The sequence below is a fragment of the Lepidochelys kempii genome, chromosome 1 (assembly GCF_965140285.1).
Source record: "Lepidochelys kempii isolate rLepKem1 chromosome 1, rLepKem1.hap1, whole genome shotgun sequence".
In the NCBI taxonomy this organism is placed as follows: Eukaryota; Metazoa; Chordata; order Testudines; family Cheloniidae; genus Lepidochelys; species Lepidochelys kempii.
In genome coordinates, this window is record NC_136380.1 from 115,348,156 (window position 1) to 115,367,895 (window position 19,740).

The 19,740-nt window shown below is 39.3% G+C and overlaps 1 protein-coding gene across 1 annotated transcript in view; it reads left to right on the forward strand.

The window, feature by feature from the left end:
- UXS1 (UDP-glucuronate decarboxylase 1) overlaps window positions 1-19,740 on the forward strand; it is a 92,766-nt gene that overhangs the window by 45,426 nt on the left and 27,600 nt on the right. The window contains exons 7-9 of the mRNA XM_073351134.1: window positions 6,572-6,676; window positions 8,913-8,972; window positions 12,986-13,107. Of these exons, the coding sequence (XP_073207235.1) occupies window positions 6,572-6,676; window positions 8,913-8,972; window positions 12,986-13,107 (287 nt within the window). The remainder of the gene's footprint in view (window positions 1-6,571; window positions 6,677-8,912; window positions 8,973-12,985; window positions 13,108-19,740) is intronic.

A 19,740-nucleotide genomic window follows, 5' to 3' on the forward strand; every position in this document is an offset into this window, starting at 1 on the left:
GATGTCAGTCTCATTTTATTAAACACACACACAAAAAAGCACTAAAGTGAAAAAATTTTCATGTTATGGGTTGGTATTGGTAGGGCTTTACCAACTGTATAAGTGATTCTGCTGAAACGTAAAAGGTTTTGATTTCAGTATAGTATTAAACTTGAATGAAAAAATAACTTGTAGCTTGTGGTTTTACCACCTCACGCTATACAAACTGCACCTGCACCCAATCTAACCTGGGGCTTCCCCTGTCTGAGCGATTTCTGTAGTAGACCAGCAGTGGGAGAACTGCTAAAATTCTCAGTATAGATGCTGCCTTATGGGGAATCCCATCTACCTAAGATGCAAGGAGTTTCTGTGTTTTTGCTTAATATTTGTTGGCTGTAATTTATATAAAAATGTTTATTGTATTGGTAATGTTGAGATGTGTTGAAGGCAGGACCAGAAGACACAAGCCATTGGTTATTGCAGATAAATTGTTAGACTCTCCCAACTCTGCCTTTTTTTGGAAGGCACTCGGATACCATAGTGATAAGTGCGGGAAAAGTGGATAGCATTTAATTACCAAAGACTTCTATCATCCAAGGAAGGTTTTTCTAAGTCACAACATCTAGTTGACCTACATCCCAAGTAGAGAGGTTGATTATGTTCATTCAGCATTAAAGACATAACTGAAGACTAAATAATATATGGGCATTTGGTTTTAATGTTCCTCACTTGTTCATGTTTTAATTAAAATCTAGAATACTAGGCTTTTCAATACGTAATTGTTAAAAATTGGCACAACTGAAGTTTCACTCTAGTTATTGTTCTTCTGTGAAGATCAAAGACAAAAGCTATTGCTGATGCTGGGCACTTGTTTTAAAGGGACATTGATTTTTTTTTTTAAGTTGACAAACTTTCTTCTGGAATTTTTTTACCTGCTATTGTTGCAAATGACACTTAAGATCACAATGACTGAAAAAGATTTGTTTGTTCACATTGTGCCTTTGACAGCACTTTGTTTAGTCAGTTTCACTGTTTGCTCTGTTTAATCAGTTCCACTGTTCTTTGTGTGGGTCTTTAACACTGCAGCAGGAGGAGAGGCAAATGAAAGTATTTAATCATTAAAACTACTAACTTGACAAGGGCATATAGGCACCTGTAGCTACCTCAAACTTCTTCTGACTTACTTTTTAAATTGACCAACTTCCAGGTTGAGAAGGTGGCCTTTTAAGAATCAGATATTTCCTTTTTGTTTTCAAAGATGTTACAGAACTTCACACTTTTTGTGGCCTGTTGGGCTTTGGGGGTATTTTGGCTGTTCTTAAACAAAGGTGTTGTCTAAACACACAAGTTGCACCGTTTCAACTACAGCTGTTTAAAAAAACCAAACAAACAAAAAAACTTACTTAAATTGATTATACCTGGCTTGTATTGATTTGAAAAATGATTTTGGTTAATCAGGTGTAACTTTTGTGTGAAGTCTAAGTTTGCATTAAATTTAGCTGCTATTTTTAAAATCAGCTTGACAGGTTTATAACTTTTGATCATTTATCCTTATTTCATTCTTCAAAAGACTCTCCTGTATGCATGTGAAGAAACCTTGGACATCTGAAATGACATGCCCTTTCAGTTTTCATAATGTTTGTTTAATAATCACCATAAATTACCAAAATTAATTTCCCAAAGTAATCCATAGATAGTAAACATGTAAACTCTAGCCTAAGCCCTTTTCCCAAAGTTGACTGCCTAGATTTCCTGCCTTATGACCAATCTGTCCCTAGTTTCTTCTGGCTGGTGGTCCACTTCCATCTTTCATGTTCAGGGTACCCAGCCAGGTTCCCACACCTGCTAAGAGTGAGTCAGTGGCAAACACCTGCCATTCATTTGGATAGCTCTTTCACTGTTGTTCTTTTATCGCTCTTACTTGGATACTTCCGTGATTGCATATACATGAGCATACACACTTTAATGTTGCATCTGCTTATGGTACCACAATTACCAGCTTCGCTTGGTATATTGCGTCGTTGACCTGCAGTGTCAAGCTTGTCATATAAGAGCATGACAAATGCAGAGTGTTTGCTGCATTTGTAATATGTACTCCTGTGACTGTAGTCTAGGTCCAGCTTGCAGTCATGGAAAACGAGCATCTGAGGGAAAGGATAGAAACATGTTTAAATACAGAAGTGCTTGAAAGAAGGAAAGTGGAGCTAGAGAGGCAGTCTTACTTGTCTTACGATGCTGAGATTGCAGGCCTGTTGGGTCTCTTGCATTACAATATGTGGGTGGCATCCACAAATTGCTTTTGCCCTTTCCCTTCCAAAATGGTTCAGTTGTCTTCATCTTTAAGTGTTTTGGAGCGGGGGAGAGAGCCTGATAAGCTAGCTGCTTTCCCATCCATCTGTCCCATGGCAAATACCCCATCACCCTCCTACCTGCTAGCCGTGGCCCTGCTAAGTCTTTTGCATAATATTGTCAGTGTCCATCTGCAAAAGAAGCAGTACTGTACATTGTACCCAGGTGCTGAAACATTCCCTCTTCTCTGGCAAGTTAAGCAGTTGATAGGACAAACCATTCAGGGCTGTGTTTCTTCTTCCAGTACACATTTTCCTGTGGTGCTGCAGCAGCTAACAACTGGAGAAAAAGAATCCGAGAAGAAGGGATTAAAAAATGGAGGAGATGTAGCTTTCACAGATCCATCTCCGTGTGTGCGTCTGTTGCACTTGTTTTCTATCTGGAATGAGATTGAGTAATTGAAAGGAGTTTTTTTGATTCTTGCATATGGTTACTTTTCTTGTTAGCATTTATATCACAGTTATGGATAAGTATCTGCTCAAATATATCTTCATTCACTCATGCCAAGGAAGGAATGTTCACTCTTAGTGGTCCACTGTTCTGAACATCAGTGTGCCATTATAATGTTAAACTTGTACTAGCTGTTACGTATAGGAAATTCCAGCGAGGTCTTTTCAGAAACATACATATTGGTCATCCAACATAATATCATTAAGTAGTAGCAACATTTATCTGGATGACAAAAATGCCTTCAAAAATGTCATTGTGGCAGATAATTCACTAAAATATCACAAAATATTCTTATAATGAAATGACAAAACCAGCCTCTGGGTTGTAAGGAATGAGGGGAGTTTGTGTCTAAAGTCCTGATAATAGGGGGTCTTGCAAATCCTCTTAAAATTTGTGTCCTGTCTGCCACAAAAAAAAAAAAAAATCAGCAAAATCATTGTGATTTAGTTAAATTTGGCTTAAAATAATTATGCATCATTTTTAACAGTGTTTTAAAGTAGTAAGTGAAACTTAAACCTTATACCTGTTTTCCCTCTGAATTTTTTCCTGCACCATGGAAATGCACTAACTTGTTACAGGGTTGTTTTTGGAATTGATTTGTGTGTTAGAAATAAAAGAATGTACATTTCCCTTAATATTTTGTATATGTGATTAATAAACAATTTATAGTACAGTAGCTCCCAGAGGAACTTATCAGAACATCCTTTTGTGCTGCTGTCATGGAAAAAATAAAAGTATCCAATTTCTAGAGGGCTTGTGGTCTTAAGAAGAGCTCTGTGTAGTTCGAAAGCAGGTCTCTCTCACCAACAGAAGTTGGTCTAATAAAAGATACTGCCTCACTCACCTTGTCCCCCATTTTGACATTGTGTCTCTCAACCTCAGCTAGCAGATTTTATATGCTGGCCGTTTAGTTTGTAAGCTGTTTGACATCAGTCATGCAGTGGTAGAACAAGATTAGCTATGCAACTTATACTCTTTAAACTGGTAGCTATATTTAAATGAGACCTTTTATCCATTCATATGGCAGTAAAATGGCTAATTCTATACTAGAATTGTTGGGCTTGAGTTGGTTATTTGACATAACTGCCATACCAAGTCATACCAATGGTCCACCTAGTCTAGTAGCCTGTCTTCCAGCAGTGGCCAGTGCCTGATGCTTCAGAGGGAATGAACAGAGCAAGACAATTTATTGACTGATCCATCCCTTGTTGTTCAGCACCAGCTTTTGGCAATCAGAGGTTTAGGGACATGCAAAGCATAGGATTGCATCCCCGACCATCTTGGCTAATAGCCATTGATGGACCTATCTTCCATGAACGTACCTATTTTTTTTTTTAACACAGTTCTACTTTTGGCCTTCACAACATCCCCTGGCAATGTGTCCCACAGGTTGACTGTGTTGTGTGAAGAAGTACTTTCTTATGTTTGTTTCAAAACTGCTGCCTATTAATTTCACTGAGTGAACCCTGGTTCTTGTGAAACATTGCCTATGGTCAGACTTCCAATGTGAGGTGCCTGTGAGGCACAGCAGTACTATGGATTGAAAAGGGGTTGTGAACTGGCTCAAAGTTTGTATCTTTGCCTTTTTGAAGGGAAGGGGTAATGAAATGGGTGTGCGCCATCTTTTGTTGTTTATGACGTATGAAGAATGCCCAGAAAGGTGTGTTCTGCTTTTTTTATTAATTTAATTGAGAATCAGTGTTTGTCTTCCCTATTTTTGCTTGAAGATTCAATGGAGAACTAAGTCAGTGATGACAGGTTTCAGAGTAGCAGCCTTGTTGGTCTGTATTCACAAAAAGAAAAGGAGTACTTGAGGCACCTTAGAGACTAACAAATTTATTTGAGCATAAGCTTTCGTGAGCTACAGGTTAAACCTGAATGAGCAGGGAGTGAGATTTATTCACTGTGCAAAGAGTACATTTTGTTTTGAAGTGGTATTTTTTGCTATCATCTGTCTAGTATAAACACCTGAACAAACAGTTTAAAGAAGAGCCCTGTAGTTAGAGCTTTAACATCCTTAACCTTCAGGTAAAGATTGAGAGTTTTACATCATAGCATCACACCACTAGATCATCAGCAAAACAGGGACCGGACTGGATCCTTCTGATATTTTAAGGTTTAAAAACAAGCAGGCTTTTAAAAAATTAAGCTTTGCTTTACACCTCATGAAGAAGCAAAAAAGACATGGCACTCTTTGTTTTATCCCTTCATAAATAACTTTTAAGTGTTTTCTTAGGTATCTGTGTAAGAGATCTGTTTTTTCATCCAAATTGAACTCTTCCCGTTTAATTTTTGGCATCTTCTGGTACACGCAGTCTCTCTTTTTAAACGAGAAAAGGATACAGGGTGCTCTGGACATACTGTGGTGAGAGACCAGAGAAAACTCTTTCTGCTCTCTACGTACTCTTCATTACTGTGCTACATTATGAATAGCTTGTGCACCTGATTTCGTTGAATCATTCTCGTTGGGTTTCATAGGCATCTTCAGTTAAGGCTCAACATTCTTTGTTTTATTGCTAACAAACCATTTTTTCCATCAGCTCCAGTCTTCAAACTCCTGTTTCACTCAGTGAAACCTGTAACCTTACTAGGCAACATCTTGTCTTAAGAAATCACCCAAAGTATCCTTGTTCCATTTCAGTAGGAAAATCACTTACCTTTATTAAAAAGCAGTCTGTGTTGGTCCCTTGAATGGTCACGTATGACAGATTTTGCTGTATTGCACAACTAGTTATAGGTTTCCTTCAATTCCTTTGACTTGTGCTTCTATTATACTTCCTCTGCTGAGCTGGCTAGTCTCTTACAATTTCTGAAATGAACAGGTACCGACTTCTCTGATACAGAAAGATTCCAATACCCATCCAAAAAAAATATGAATATGTACAGGCTGTGTGGAATCCAGCTGCATCACTTTCACTCTTCACTATTCAGTACCTTGGTCATATAGCCTATCAGGGCACTAACAGGAAACCTAAGATGAGCAGAAGCATGCATGATTGCATCTGTTTATCTAATCTGTGTAAGTCTCTTGACCCACCTTACCAGAAACAACTAACACTACATGTTTTGGAAATGGAGTTTATAAAGGATTGTACTGTCCCAGGTGAAGTGGACTTCCTAGGTACAATAAGGAAGATTAACGTAATTTTGACCCTAATGAAGCAAAGGCAAACATTGACAGTTTTCTCACAGTGTGGTTATCAGAATAGAAACATGATGTTAATGACTATTGATGCACCACTATGAAATTTAAACTGTTTACAAGTCGAAACAGGTTTTTTTTCTTCTATTCTAACCAGTAAAACCAAAGGCTCCTCCTAGTATCTGAAAGTTGAGCTACTATTTTTGCTTGTTATATCATCAAAAACAGTCTGAAACTGTAAGTTATCTTGAAAACTTGATGGCATAAGAGGCAGAATAAAGAACAGCTTGCTCTTCTGCAGCTGTTGTGCATTGGCTGTACTGTGCTGGCAGAAGTAAAATGTTTTACTTGTAGGCTATGCATTCTGCAAACACACTGGGAGCATCTATATATCTGTGTTAACAAGTGCTAACAGTGTTGCTATGATTCAAAATCTTAATCTGTTTAATTCTAAATTTATTTTGCTGTGTTTTTACTATGGATTTGCATGTATGATCTCTGGAGAGAACAATGTATTTGAAGTTAGGAGACAGATACGGAAGGTGAAGAGTTTGATCATAAGGCATTTGTTGCAATGGTAGCTTCCTGCAGCCCTGCTGCTTTTTCATTTAGTTTATTATACTGGGATTTTTTTTCTCCATTATCTCACAGTGGACCAGATCTATCATCTAGCATCTCCTGCTTCTCCTCCAAATTACATGTATAATCCTATCAAGACATTAAAGACCAACACTATTGGGACATTAAACATGTTGGGTGAGTTGAAAACTTTTTTTTTTCCCCCTAACTTCATTCATTTTGCTTGAAATACACAGAACTGCTAACAACTGTTGCGCTCACAATTGTGTTCCACTTAAACTTTAAGGCCCACCAAGGTACTTAAGCAGAGGCTTAATGATAAGCACATGAGTAGTTCCATTAAAGTGGATTATGAAAAATCAGAGGGACTATTTGCATTTTTATAGTGACGCACATGTTTAAGTACCTGGCTGAATCTGGAGCACAGCCATCTGTACTGTCATTGTGTCTATTGTGCCATGTGAGACTGAATTCATTAGCCCAGTTTGTTTACTAGCAAGCTAGCAAGAAGGTTCAAATTGCTGTTACGCTAAAATTTTAAATTCAGTATTTAATGAGTGTTAAATCTGCAAACCGAACTCTCGTTAGTATTGAAAGAAAGTGGTTTTAGGGTAAAAAAGGTATGCTTTTCCGCCCTTCATTCTCTGTCTCAGAATAACTCCTATATATCTTTGTTCATGTTGGATTAAAAACAGAATTGGAAAGGAAGAGCTAATATTTTCCTAACGTAAACACACATACTGACAGCTATTCTAGGACCAAGAAAGAGTCTTGCTTGTCCGGCACAAGAGAAGGAAGAGTTCAGCGATGGACGGGAGGCAGGGGGAATGAGTCAAAAATCGAAGAAAAATATTCATTTTCCTTGAAAGCCCCATTTTCTTCTAGGATGTTTACCTCTTCATGTGAACATTTCAGTATTTCAGCTGAGGCCAGCTACAAACAGCATAGGAGCCATCTTGAGCATAGGAGCCAACCAGAGTACAAGGATTTCCATATTCATGTCCCAGTTATTGAGTAATATCTATGAAGCAATTATGCAAATCAGGCACACAACCAGAGTGCAACTTGGGGGGAAAGTCTGCTGTCGTGTCTCAATGACTGTGGAGCATCCCTGTGTTCAGAGTGACAGCTGACTCCATTTCAGTATAATGAGTGTTTGTGTGTAGAATTGCAATAGCTCCATAGTATTGGTACTTCCCATTGTGGTGGTCTCTCCCCCAGCCAATTCTGAGAGTCCTATGCTGCTGCTGAGGTTCAATACAGTGTCAAGGACAAATTCTCAGCTATATTAATTTGTATTTAGTGCAGTTAAGAGTCAGGCAGCAAAGTGGCTTCAAGCCTCTTTTGTTATCCCTTTACATTCTAGTCTCGATCCAGTTGTCACTGCTTTAGCTTGCACTGGTTGCCAGTGACCCCTGGGATTTTTTGAAGTAGTGGGTGTTTGCTGAGACATGGGGATCCTCTGGCCCCACTTCTTTTCCCCAACCAGGAAATGCTGCACTGGGCACAGTTCAGGGAAGACGATGACTTAAAAGCTATTGTTGCAGTTCTGTGCCATCAAATTGTCCCCCTAGCCAGGGGAGAAATTTCTATCACTAGCTCGGCCATCTTGAGGGTCAGGGTGCCAGCAGAGCAGTGCAAAGCCTCCCGCCTCCCTTATGCTGGGCAGAATCAGGCCCACTGCATTAAGTTTCAGGAGGAGCTACAAAGGTCTAATGAACTTGCATGGGGAATATAACACACTTTTCTCCTAAACCACATAGCTCCACTTAGCTCCCACCCAGGTTCCTATTGATGTTTCTAGCCCTTTTGGTTTACAGGATATCAGACCGTAAAACAGTAGCTATTCCTTCAGTCTAGCAGTATTTTTTTGGCCCCAATCCCAGACTTAATATAGCAAATTTTTAATAGGAGAGTGGTTACCCATTAGAACAATGTACCGAGGGCTGTGGTGGATTCTCCATCACTGACCGTTTTTAAATCAAGACTGGTTGTTGTCCTAAAAGATATTCTTTAGTTCAAACAGGAATTAATTAATTAATGGCCTTGTGTTATGCAGGAGGTCAGACTAGATGATCACGATTGTCCCTTCTGACCTTGTGATCTATAGGAAAAAGTCCTGCACTTTAGTTCAGTGTAACTTTCAATCCATGAAATAAGTGTACGTAAGATTTGACAATTAGCCAGGTGCGCAATGTGAGTAGCTGCAGAAAAGCTCAGTCGTGTTCCTTCCAGCTTGAAGGTGGGTACTGGAGACTTGGAAGAAGAGAGGCTAGATCTGAAAGAAACTGATTAGGGAAGCCCTGAATTCTCGTCTTTCTTAGACAAAGTCGGGTCTAAATAAAGCAATAAACTTAACTGAAAGTCTTTTGTATTTACTAAAATTCACTGTTTACTTTTTCTCAATGTTTAGGATTAGCAAAACGTGTTGGAGCACGGCTTCTGCTGGCCTCCACCTCCGAAGTCTATGGAGGTAAGACATGAGCATAGATGGAGTATCTATAGTGTGACTAATCAAGAAAGATTTATAATAACTTCTGTGGATGGGGCATGGCAGCATCAAGTATTTGTGTAGTTGTCATACTTGGACTTGTTAGAGCTTTCATCTTAATGTTTAAAATGTAGCTGGTAATCTTTACTTTAAGGCCCTTTTACGCTGCCAGAGTGGAATACAGCAGACCAAGTGTAAATGAAAATCAGGCCCTAAGTGCTGTGTGTAAGAGTTGACCTATAAGAGAATGTCAGCATTCTTTGTAATAAAGGGGTCTTAGTGGCAGTTTCTAAATGTTGAACTCTTTGACTCCAGAGGCCATAGTGGGAATAAATTGGAGGAAAACAGGCAGCAGGTTTGATTCTTGTTCCCCAGACTGTTTGGAATCTGGATTATTATGATGATTAAGCAGCAACAGTGGTGTGTCCAGTGCTGAACAAGCCACAGGCCCTGCCCTAAAAGGGCATACAAAGGTCTGTCTACCTTGGAGAATGACCTACTGACAACATCACTATCAACAATGAGCCCCTGGCTACTTCCTGCCTTCCCCTCTTTAAATCTTGTTGAGAATTATTTAACGAGTGCAGATGCAGCAAAATGCTCTTTGGTAACATCAGGGACCATGATTGGCCTTGTTGGTGCTAGATAACCTTTCTAAAAATTTCCATGTGTTGTGAACACCACTTCTACTCCACGAGTACTAGCATTAATGGAACATTAGTGTAGCTGGGTTACCAGTTAGTACAGGCATTTTCAACACTGAGCTGATCTAACTAACACAGCAAGCAGCAGGATGTTGCTAATAGCTGAGCTCTCTAAAGACCTTTTCATTAAAAAGTTCCTAACTTCTCCCCTCTTCCTCTAGACAAAAAGAATGAGATGTGCTCTTTTTATTCCCCTCATGTTTACTTTTTGGATGAAATAACTTTAGGCAGCAGCTGCACCACAAATATAACAAGCCAGAACTCCTCCAACGACGAGGCAGTCACTGCAAATGGCATGACTGTGTCTCATCCCACATTCCTGCCTCCCTATTTCTGTTATGCCAGGGTCAGTTCCTACAGCGGGAAAGCACTGGGCCAGGAGACACTTCCTAACTGAACAGGAAACCATATTATCTCTTCCGGAAGATGGAACATTGCTACAGGCAGACCAAGCATACCAGTTCTGGAGCAGCATCTCTCCCCAGCAACCTGATTGCTGCAGGGGACAACTTAAAGAAACACAGATTGTCAGACTTCGTTATGTATAAAATCCAGTCAGGCAAAGGGCTTTACCGCCTTCATATAGTAGGTTTAACTAAATGGAAAAGTTATTATTTTTGAGTTCTTGGCAGGATAAACCCCTTGAAAATGCCCTTTAGCTGTTTCCACTTCCTACAGTGGTTCTCAAACTGTTTCTCCAGGGTGCTTCCAGGTGATTGGCAGAGTTGCTTCTGTCAGAGTATTGAAGCATCTGCATGAATTAAAGCTGCACTGTAACTTGAACACAGTCCAGGACAACCTTAGGGTTTCCACAGGCTTTTCTGATCAACTAAAATATCTGATATCTTTTCACTGTCACATGTTTCATTTGGCATGAATTTAACCATGACAAAATCTGACAACAGCTTAAAAATTAGAGTGGCAGGAAACATACAGAACTAAAACTCAGTGGCCTAGAAAAAGTAGAGCAGTGGGGCAGCAGAATAACGATAAGAATGTGGTAATATATGCAACTTTAAACCCAGGGAGGAGAAAAACACAGCACAGATAAAATGGGTGTTGTAATAAAAACAACTGTATCATGTCTATTTTATCCTGTCCTAATTATAATTTTTCTTTATGAAATCGAGCTCTATTGTTGAAGCAGGGATGGTGTGGAACTGGGCTTGGACCTTGAGAAGGGAGGAGAGGAGAAAGTAATCCATGCTGTGGGCTCAATTTTAAAAGTAATGAAATGACTTAGGACCACAAGTTTCATTGACTTTCAATGGGGCATTTTCTCCTAAGTCACTTTGAAACTTTTGAAAATCCTGCCTTAGTCTATAATATACAAAGATTCGTGAACCATTGTCTTTTGATGTGCTCTATGAATTATGGCTGAGTATATTTGACATCAGTATCTGCCTTCAGTGAGGTTATGAAAAAAAATTAAATTTCCCATGAGATTGGGCCATAGAGGACAGTTTTAATCAGTTAGAACCTTAGTTTGGAACTATAAATGAAATGCAAAATTTCTTTTTATACAGTGTCCTTTATAAAAAAGCATCGAAAAGTTGTAGCATGACAAAGACAAAGCTGTAGCTCCTGGCAGAGGAGGCATTCTAATTATAAGCCATTATTTGGTAGTGTCTTAACATTTTTAAAAAAAGGAAAGCTTGAAATCCAGGCCACAAATGGGGGAGGGGGAGAAAATGATGCTCCTCTGTCAGTGGAACTATTTGTTTTTGGTGTATGTGATGTCCCAGAACATGGTTTTCTTGAATGCTTACAGCAAATCTGGAACTGACCAGATTTCTTCCGAGGAGCTACAGTTCAATCTCACTGTCTGCCAGCCAGCTCTAGAGAGTAATGATTAATGCCATTTGAACACTAACTTTCAAATATTACTAACATCCATTTTTAAATTGAATTAATCTTGGCTGAAAAAGTAACCTCTCTGTGCCACTTGCTGACCTCAGAGTATCCGGCTCAGAGAAGAGCAAGGCACACACACGCCATTTTTGTTTGTGGGGCTTTTCCCCACCTTCACCAAACCAGATTCTTTATGGCATGTCTAGATCTCCACCTCCTGGTTATTTAAAATGAATGAATTGGATATTGGTCTGTAAAACTCTTAGGACCTTTTATATTAGACAGTAAAAGCCTCAGGGTCTGTGCTCTAGCAGGTCTCTCTCTTTTTTTTCTTTTTTTTTATCCTCAACAGTGGCATCCAGAAAGCAATAAGTCTTGGACAGAACTGTAATTTTCAGTCTCTGCATACGTAAACAAGCATATTACCTATCCAAATGGAATTGTTTCCACTTTCAGTCATGCTGCTCGATGGGGGTAATAAGAATCTGGAGAGAACTGGGCACAACTGATGATAATGTTGTGATTTATTTGTACTTGAAGATCAGAATAAGAATTGTGATCTGTAACATTCCTGTTTTTCTTCCTTGGTTATACCTCTTACTGCTGAGCAGTGCTAAACATTCTGGGATTTATAGGTATCTTTTCACAGGTCACCAAAGAAACTAGGGGAAGGCAATCTAAAGTGTGTGTTTAATACTCAATACAAATAGTAACAGTAAAAAAGAAAAAGATGCTTCCAGAGCGGGAATACCTTTCGTCCAGGCTGGAATGCTAGTCAAAGTGTTGTAAAAAGAGATACTTGCTGGTCCCAGAGTATCCAGCTGAGAGAAGAACAAGGCACGCACACACCATTTTTGTTTGCGGGGCTGTCCTGCACCTTCACCAAACCAGATTATTTATGGCATGTCTAGATTTCCACCTTCTGCCTCCTTTTCCCCCCAGCTCTTTTTTAAATTCCAAGATGTCTTAGCTCCTTTTACAAACTAAGTAGAAATTAGCAAAGAACTCTAAATAACCTGTAATAACCTCTTTATTAAATGATCTTAGATCAGAACCTTGTTTTTGCGTCTAGAGTTATTCCATCTTTAAGGTTCATTTCCAGACAAATGTTCAACTCAGACTGCTGTGAGTAATGGCTCTTATGAGGAGACACATCCAGCGAGGAGGCTGCTCTGTTTAATATGCTCAATTTGGGGATTTTATAGATTTTCAGATCGTCCTTAATAGTTACACCTTCGGGATTCTATTCGATGAATCTATTGGAGTGAAAGATGTTGGAGTTTAATATTTAAAAATTAGATAAATAATTTCAAGAAGAATTGTTTAACACTGTACATACTAAAACAAGCTCTATCAAAAGAGCCCTATATAAAATGAGTTATATTCCCTCTTCCTGTTACTAGAAAGAGAAAGTCATTCAAGTGTTGTTTCTCTCCATAGATCCTGAGGTTCACCCTCAAAATGAAGATTACTGGGGCCACGTGAACCCCATAGGACCTAGGGCCTGCTACGATGAAGGAAAGAGAGTTGCAGAAACAATGTGCTATGCCTATATGAAGCAGGTATTTGGTTGTCAAATTCAGTGGGCTTGCCGTACAGGCTGAGTACAAATGCAGAACAAAACTGAAAATATGTTGCTATAATTATAGCCTCTATGAAAGATTTGCATGGTTGATCATTTATTTCAAACAAATTAAATCAGTAACTTAGCACTAGAATAAAGATGAATTTTATGAGGTATTTGTAACATAATTTATTAGCTTACCTTTTTATAAAGGAAAAAGATGATGGTTAAGGGTGCGTTTTTCTTCATTAATCAGTATTAACTTTTATATGCATTAATCTTTTCTTATTTAGTTCAAATAGTGTTTGAAGCTGAAAAGCTATATAATGTCCTTTAATTTGTAGTGCATGGAGCTCTCTAATGTCTGATTTTTTATTATTATTTTCTTTTTGTTTTGTTTGGCATTTTTATATTAAGGTGGCAGAGGAAACCAGTGTTAATGCATTATACAAAATATTTCAAACCCTTGCAATGAGTAAATTCTTAACATTATTTTAAAACATATAGCTGTGACTTAAACATAGTAAAAACATTAATGACATTTTAACTTACGTCTGTGATCCAGTATGGTATAGCATAAGCCAGTCATGTTATGGATCAGAAAGAGAATAAATCTAAAGGATCTTGTCTGATTTGCTCCACAAGTTTATCTTGTAAGCCAGGGATCGGCAACCTTTAGCATGTGGCCCATCAGGGAAAGCTGCTGGCGGGCCGGGACAGTTTGTTTACCTGCAGCTTCCGCAGGTTTGGCCAATTGCAGCTCCCAGTAGCTGCGGTTCACTGTTCTATGCCAATGAGGGCTGCGGGAAGAGGTGGTCCGGCCCATGCTGTTTCCCGCAGACCCCATTGGACTGGAGCAGCAAACCGCAGCCAGTGGGAGCTGCGATTGGCCGAACCTGTGGACACTGCAGACAAACCATCTCAGCCCAGCAGCGGCTTTCCCTCATGGGCCAAAGGTTGCCAATCTCTGTTGTAAGCTGTAAAATGAAGATAGCAGTAGCAATTGAGGTGATGTGTGTGTTTTATAATTATCTTTAGCACAGCAGCTCTTTCCATGATGGCTTGCAAACTGTTATATCTACCTGTGAACAGGTTTTATCCTGCTATGAGGTCTTGCACATGTAACATGTTGAATCCTCCGCAATTAAATGGTACATACAGTAATATACTTGTAGCACTGCAGTCCTATGACTAGGGCCCTACCTAATTCACGGCCATGAAAAACATGTCTCAGACTGTGAAATCTGGTCTTCTCCGTCTAACCCCTCATTGAAATTTGGTCTTTTGTGCGCTTTTACCCTATACTATACAGATTTTTATGGGGGAGACCAGCATTTCTCATATTGGGGGTCCTGACACAAAGGGGCGGTCACTAGGTTATTTAGGGGGGTCGTGGAATTGCCACCCTTACTTCTGCGCTGACTTCAGAGCTGGGCAGCCAGAGAGTGGAAGCTGTTAGCCAGGTGCCCATCTCTGAAAGCAGCGCCCCGCCAGCAGCAGGGCAGAAGTAAGGGTGGCAATGCCATACCAGGCCATCCTTACTTCTGCCGTGCTGCTGGCGGTGGCTGTGCCTTCAGTACCGCAACCCCTCTACAATAAACTTGCAAAGCCCCCCCACCCCCCCATTCCCTTTTGGCTCAGGACCCCTACCATTACAACGCAATGAAATTTCAGATTTAAATAGCTGAAATCATGACATTTAAGATTTTTTTTAAAAAAATTCTGTGACCGTGAAATTGACCAAAATGGACTGTGAATTTGATAGGGCCCTACCTATGACCGAATCTGCAAGCTATTACTGTTTTTTTTTTTAATATAATAGGACTATACATGGTAGTAAGCACTACGTTTGGTAGTAAAGGTTTGCAGGACTCTGTGCTGTGTACACATGCATTAAATGAAAACTCCTAATCTGCAATCTGTCTTTGGAGTTGGTATCTCTGCTTTGATATTTCATTTTCCATCATGTGTGTGTGGTGTTGAGGAAATTCTCATTGCTTATTGTAGATATTGTTTTAAAGCTATTGCATCCTTTTCCTTTGTTCCTTTAGAATTGCAACTCAACGAAAGATCATCTGACTATATCATACCTTCCTTTGAATCTCTCTGCTGACTCTTCCTCCATCTAAAGCTTAAGCTCCATTTTCTTATCCATAGGGCCCTTCACAATTCTCTCTTCTCCCTACTTACCAAGGTCTGATGTATGCTAGAAAATTAGGTAATTTTAACAACGTCAATCGGGGTGTGAAAAATCCACACCCCAAGCACTGTAGTTAAGATGAGCTAGATCCCCGTGTAGACAGTGCTAGATTGTAAGAAGAATACTTCCATCAACCTAGCTACCACCTCTTGGGGGAATCCCTCCGGTCAGTATATATCAGCGATACACAGACTTAGGCTCATGAGCTGCAAGTGGCTCTTTAATACGTCTCCTGCAGCTCTTTGCAACACATGATATTAAAACACTGTGGTTTAATTCTTAACCAGTCAGGAGGCTTTTACTATGACGATAATTGTAGTTGATAAAATAATAATACTTGGTCATTTTGCTGTGAAAGTGTGTGTGTATGTATGTATGTATGTATATATAGTACTATAATAAATGAAACAATGAATTCACACTACAGTGGCTCTTTTGGTTAAGGTTGATTGTTAATTTGACTCCTGAACTACTGAGGTCTGGTCCGCACTCTTTATCACACCTCCCCCTCCACTCTGTCGATGGCAATGGTCTCAACCTTCTGTTTATCTGCTTCTTAAGCAAACATCTTGTGTTTTATGCATAGAACAGGTTCCCTGGCCTAATAGTAATGCTACTAGCTTCTCTACCTAAAATCACTGAATCATCTCTGATGGGGGCATCTATAAGAAACCAGGCAATGTTTAGTGATTGGGTGGTTGGAGAAAGTCTGTAACTATAAAATTAAAAGAAAGCTAATACTATGGTGCAGTGGTAGCTGCTCCCTAGCTAAGGTTGTGTTAGAGAGTGTAGTTTTAGCAGGAGCTTTAAACCTTTGTTTAGTAGTAATTTCATTGAAATAGCAAAAAGCAATACGTAAAATATAAATTTTGAGCATTATTTGAATTTTTTGTGGTGGTTTAATGAAAAGTGGATTGATACAAAGAGAACAGTAAGGTCAGAAATTGCTTCTTTTGGCCATTTTCCCACTGGATTGTCTTTTTTCTTGCATTCCTTTTGCAAGAATGTAAAACACTCAGGGGACATTGATGCTGGTCATGTGTTGATTGCTCAAGTATTAATTAAGCATCCGTGTTTCTTTCTAGATCTTTTTATAATTTCTTGGTCACAGTGGAAAATACTGAATCCTTAAACCCATCAGATTTCCATTTGATGACAAATCTGGTGCAGTGTGAGAGCTATCAATCACTTTTGGGGCAACAAGAGAGATTACCAAATACCTCTGGGGCCCAGGAGAAAGATGGTTAGCTAGGAAAGAGACAGCACAGTCTTAAGTGACCTTAACAGTGCAAAGGCAGAATAACTCTTCAAATGCATGGAATGTATCACAATTAGATGTATCAGTCTGCTATTGATATAAAAGCATAAGAAGTCAATATTAAGGTTTTGTCTTAGAGAGCCAGTTTGGTGAAGTTGGGGTACACACTGCTTTTGGGTATCTGTTGGAGCTAGAAGTGAAAGCCTTATGGAGCCAGAGATGAAAAGTGTTATATAACAGCTAGGTATTGTAATGGAGTTGGTTATTGAAAGTGTTATAGGCAATGTGAAGGTGGAAAGAACACACAAGCTTTTTCCTTTTAGCTTCCATGTTTCGTTTGTTTCCATATTTTTAGGGTTTTGGTTGGATGTGGTCTGACCTTCACAGATCAACTGTCACTAAATGTCATCTTTTGTTTCTAATACATATTCAAGTGTTAGTTTAATTCTCCCTATCCTTCATATGTTTTTTTTAAACTGTAAACTCTTTAGGACATATACTGTCTTTCTCTGTTTGCACAAGGGGGTCTTGGTTGCTGTCTAGGCCCCTTGGAGTTAATATAACATTAATATTAAATACCAATTTGGTGATCCGTTTCTGGGTAACGGACAGTGGCAGCTAACACTTATCTTCTGGTAGCGCAAAGGAATCTGTAAAAAGGCACTGATTTCTCCCTGCCTTATCACTGCCCAAGCATCCTCACTTTAAAAGCAGAAAGCTTTGATGCCATTTGATATTGCACAAAAGCAAGAATTTGGTAACTGAGCACATGAAATCTTGCATGATATGCTCTCAGAGGAAAAACAGATGCTGCTCTGTACAGATGGCTTTTTTACTGTTGCACCTTACTCACTGGAAGTTTTTCTGAGCATTTTATATGACTTAGGATTGTGTGAAGGCGACTTTTGTTTTAGATCATGTTAGATAAAGTTCACAATGTGATAAGAATGAGCTCTCGGCCCTGCAATGACTGCCTACTGCTGTGACTATTATTCTTGCACAGAGGTGATTCACTTTTGTAGTAATTTTTTAGTGTTTTCTGCTCTTTTTGTAATGGGGCAGGAGAAACACGTATTGGTTAAGAAACTCAGAAATATAAACAGACACGCTGCTGGTGTGTTACAAATGTTTGTAACTGCACTGGAGTATCTGCAGATATTCAAACCATGCAGAGTCAAATTCTTAAGCACAGTTACATGCATATAGGTATGTCTTACTGTTTAAAATCATATGTTCAAATGTGCCATTCTAATAAAAATGGCACTTTTGTAATGTGTCCAATCAGTTTTTTAATGTGTGTTCACAACTACTTGGTATCCCTATTTACAGCAGTAATCTGAGACTCTAATTTATGAGGTTCAGTGACATCTGCACTTCCCAGAATCTCAGCAAGCATGTTTTTTATCCACTTCTCAGGACAGGTGGAAAATATCCTTTCTGACTTTTTTCCGCTACATGTACACTGGAATGCATTGTTCACTGCCTGGCTTGTTTGGAAATTGCCACTCGGCCTGTGCTCAGTCTCTTGAATTATGATGGGAAACTGTGAGGTTGTGTAGGACACCCCACTAATTATAGGAAGCGAGGTGTGGGCAGTCATGCCTAATGGTTAGTCAGGTGCTAGAGCTGAAGTCAGGAATCAAGCCAGGGCTCAGAGATAGGGTCAGGTGCCAAGCCAAAGGTCAGAGCTGGAGGTAGAGTCACAAGGCAAGCCAGGGGTCACAGCCTGAATCCGCATCAGAGGTAGGTCATAGGAGCAGGAACGTGGAGCAAAGCAGGAACTGGGCACAGACAGGTGTCGGGAATAAGGAAGGCAGGAGTCAGGCCATATAGGCAGGGTCTGCAGTAGCAGCTAGCTCGGGATTCACCTAGTTGCTTGGACCAACTTTCTGTGCCTCTTTCTGGTTTAAGAACTGGGTCCCAGCCAATCAGTGGGACTGGATGTGTCCCCCAATCAGGAGCTTTATGTGAGTTAGAGCTTCGCTAGCCCCCTTCTTCTCTGGTTTGGGTGAGCTGCTGTGTGGCAGGCACAGCCTGAGCACTGCCTGCAGACCTATGGGCCTGGGTTTGAGCCCTGCCATCTCTCACACTAATATGATTATGCACATCCCAACTACACCAGTTTAAGCTGACAACTGTTCGGAATTCATTTTCCATTATCCCACATAACATGAACCAAATATATTCTTCTGTACAGTTGTGAAACTATACTAAATCATTGTTTTGTTAATGTAAACTAGGTTAAATACTTAGTTTTGCACTTTCCTTGACACTGTTTGAAAGATGTAGTGTGGTTAGCGTCTGATTTCTTCTTTTTACAATTAAAAAATAAACTCTACTGCTTGGTGACCTGAAGTCTTGTTTCAGACCTTGTGAATTTCTAGATCATTAATCTTCCTTTTTAAACCCACATTTTCATACCAATTAAATTGTCCTTTCTACTTGTGGTTCTGTTTAATTGGCGGAGCAGTATTACTTGTGGGTGCCAGATTAAAACTCTGCAGAGTTTCACAAGTGGAGTGCTAATAAGTAATCATCCAGTCTTCCCTTATTTTATGTGAAGCAATAGCTTCCAAATTGCCTCAGGATACCTCATTCTCTAATTAAAAATCTACAGTTTTTGTATTCCTAACTTCCCTACAAATATATTGGAAGAGATTGGATGTAATGATTATCGTATCAAGATATTTATTATTACGGAATTTTGTCATCCTTAAATATATCTAGAAGGTTTGTGTCTAGCCCCAAAGAATAATTGCATATTGCTTAAGTTTTATCAGACCTACTCAATGTGCAAAAACTAAATAGTGGGTGGAAAGATAGAGACAACTAAATGGAAAAGATGAGGTTTACAAAATAAAGATTAAAGAGCATGAGTTTTAAACAGAAAAGCAAACGTTGAATAACTATATTGTGAACACAGCTTTTTTGTAATGCGCTTCCTGTTTTGTTTTTATTCATTGCACTTGTTTCTGTAATCCTTGTTTGTTAATGCACAAATTGAGTTGGTTTCAGTATTCATAGGCAGCCGAGATATAAAATTTGAGAACAAAAATTGTTGATTAAATTGCTAATAGAACTACATTGTAATTAGTAACACTAAGTATAATTGCTCAGTAATTATCAAAATTAGGGCTTGTCTACACTGACACTTCACAGCGCTGCAACTTTCT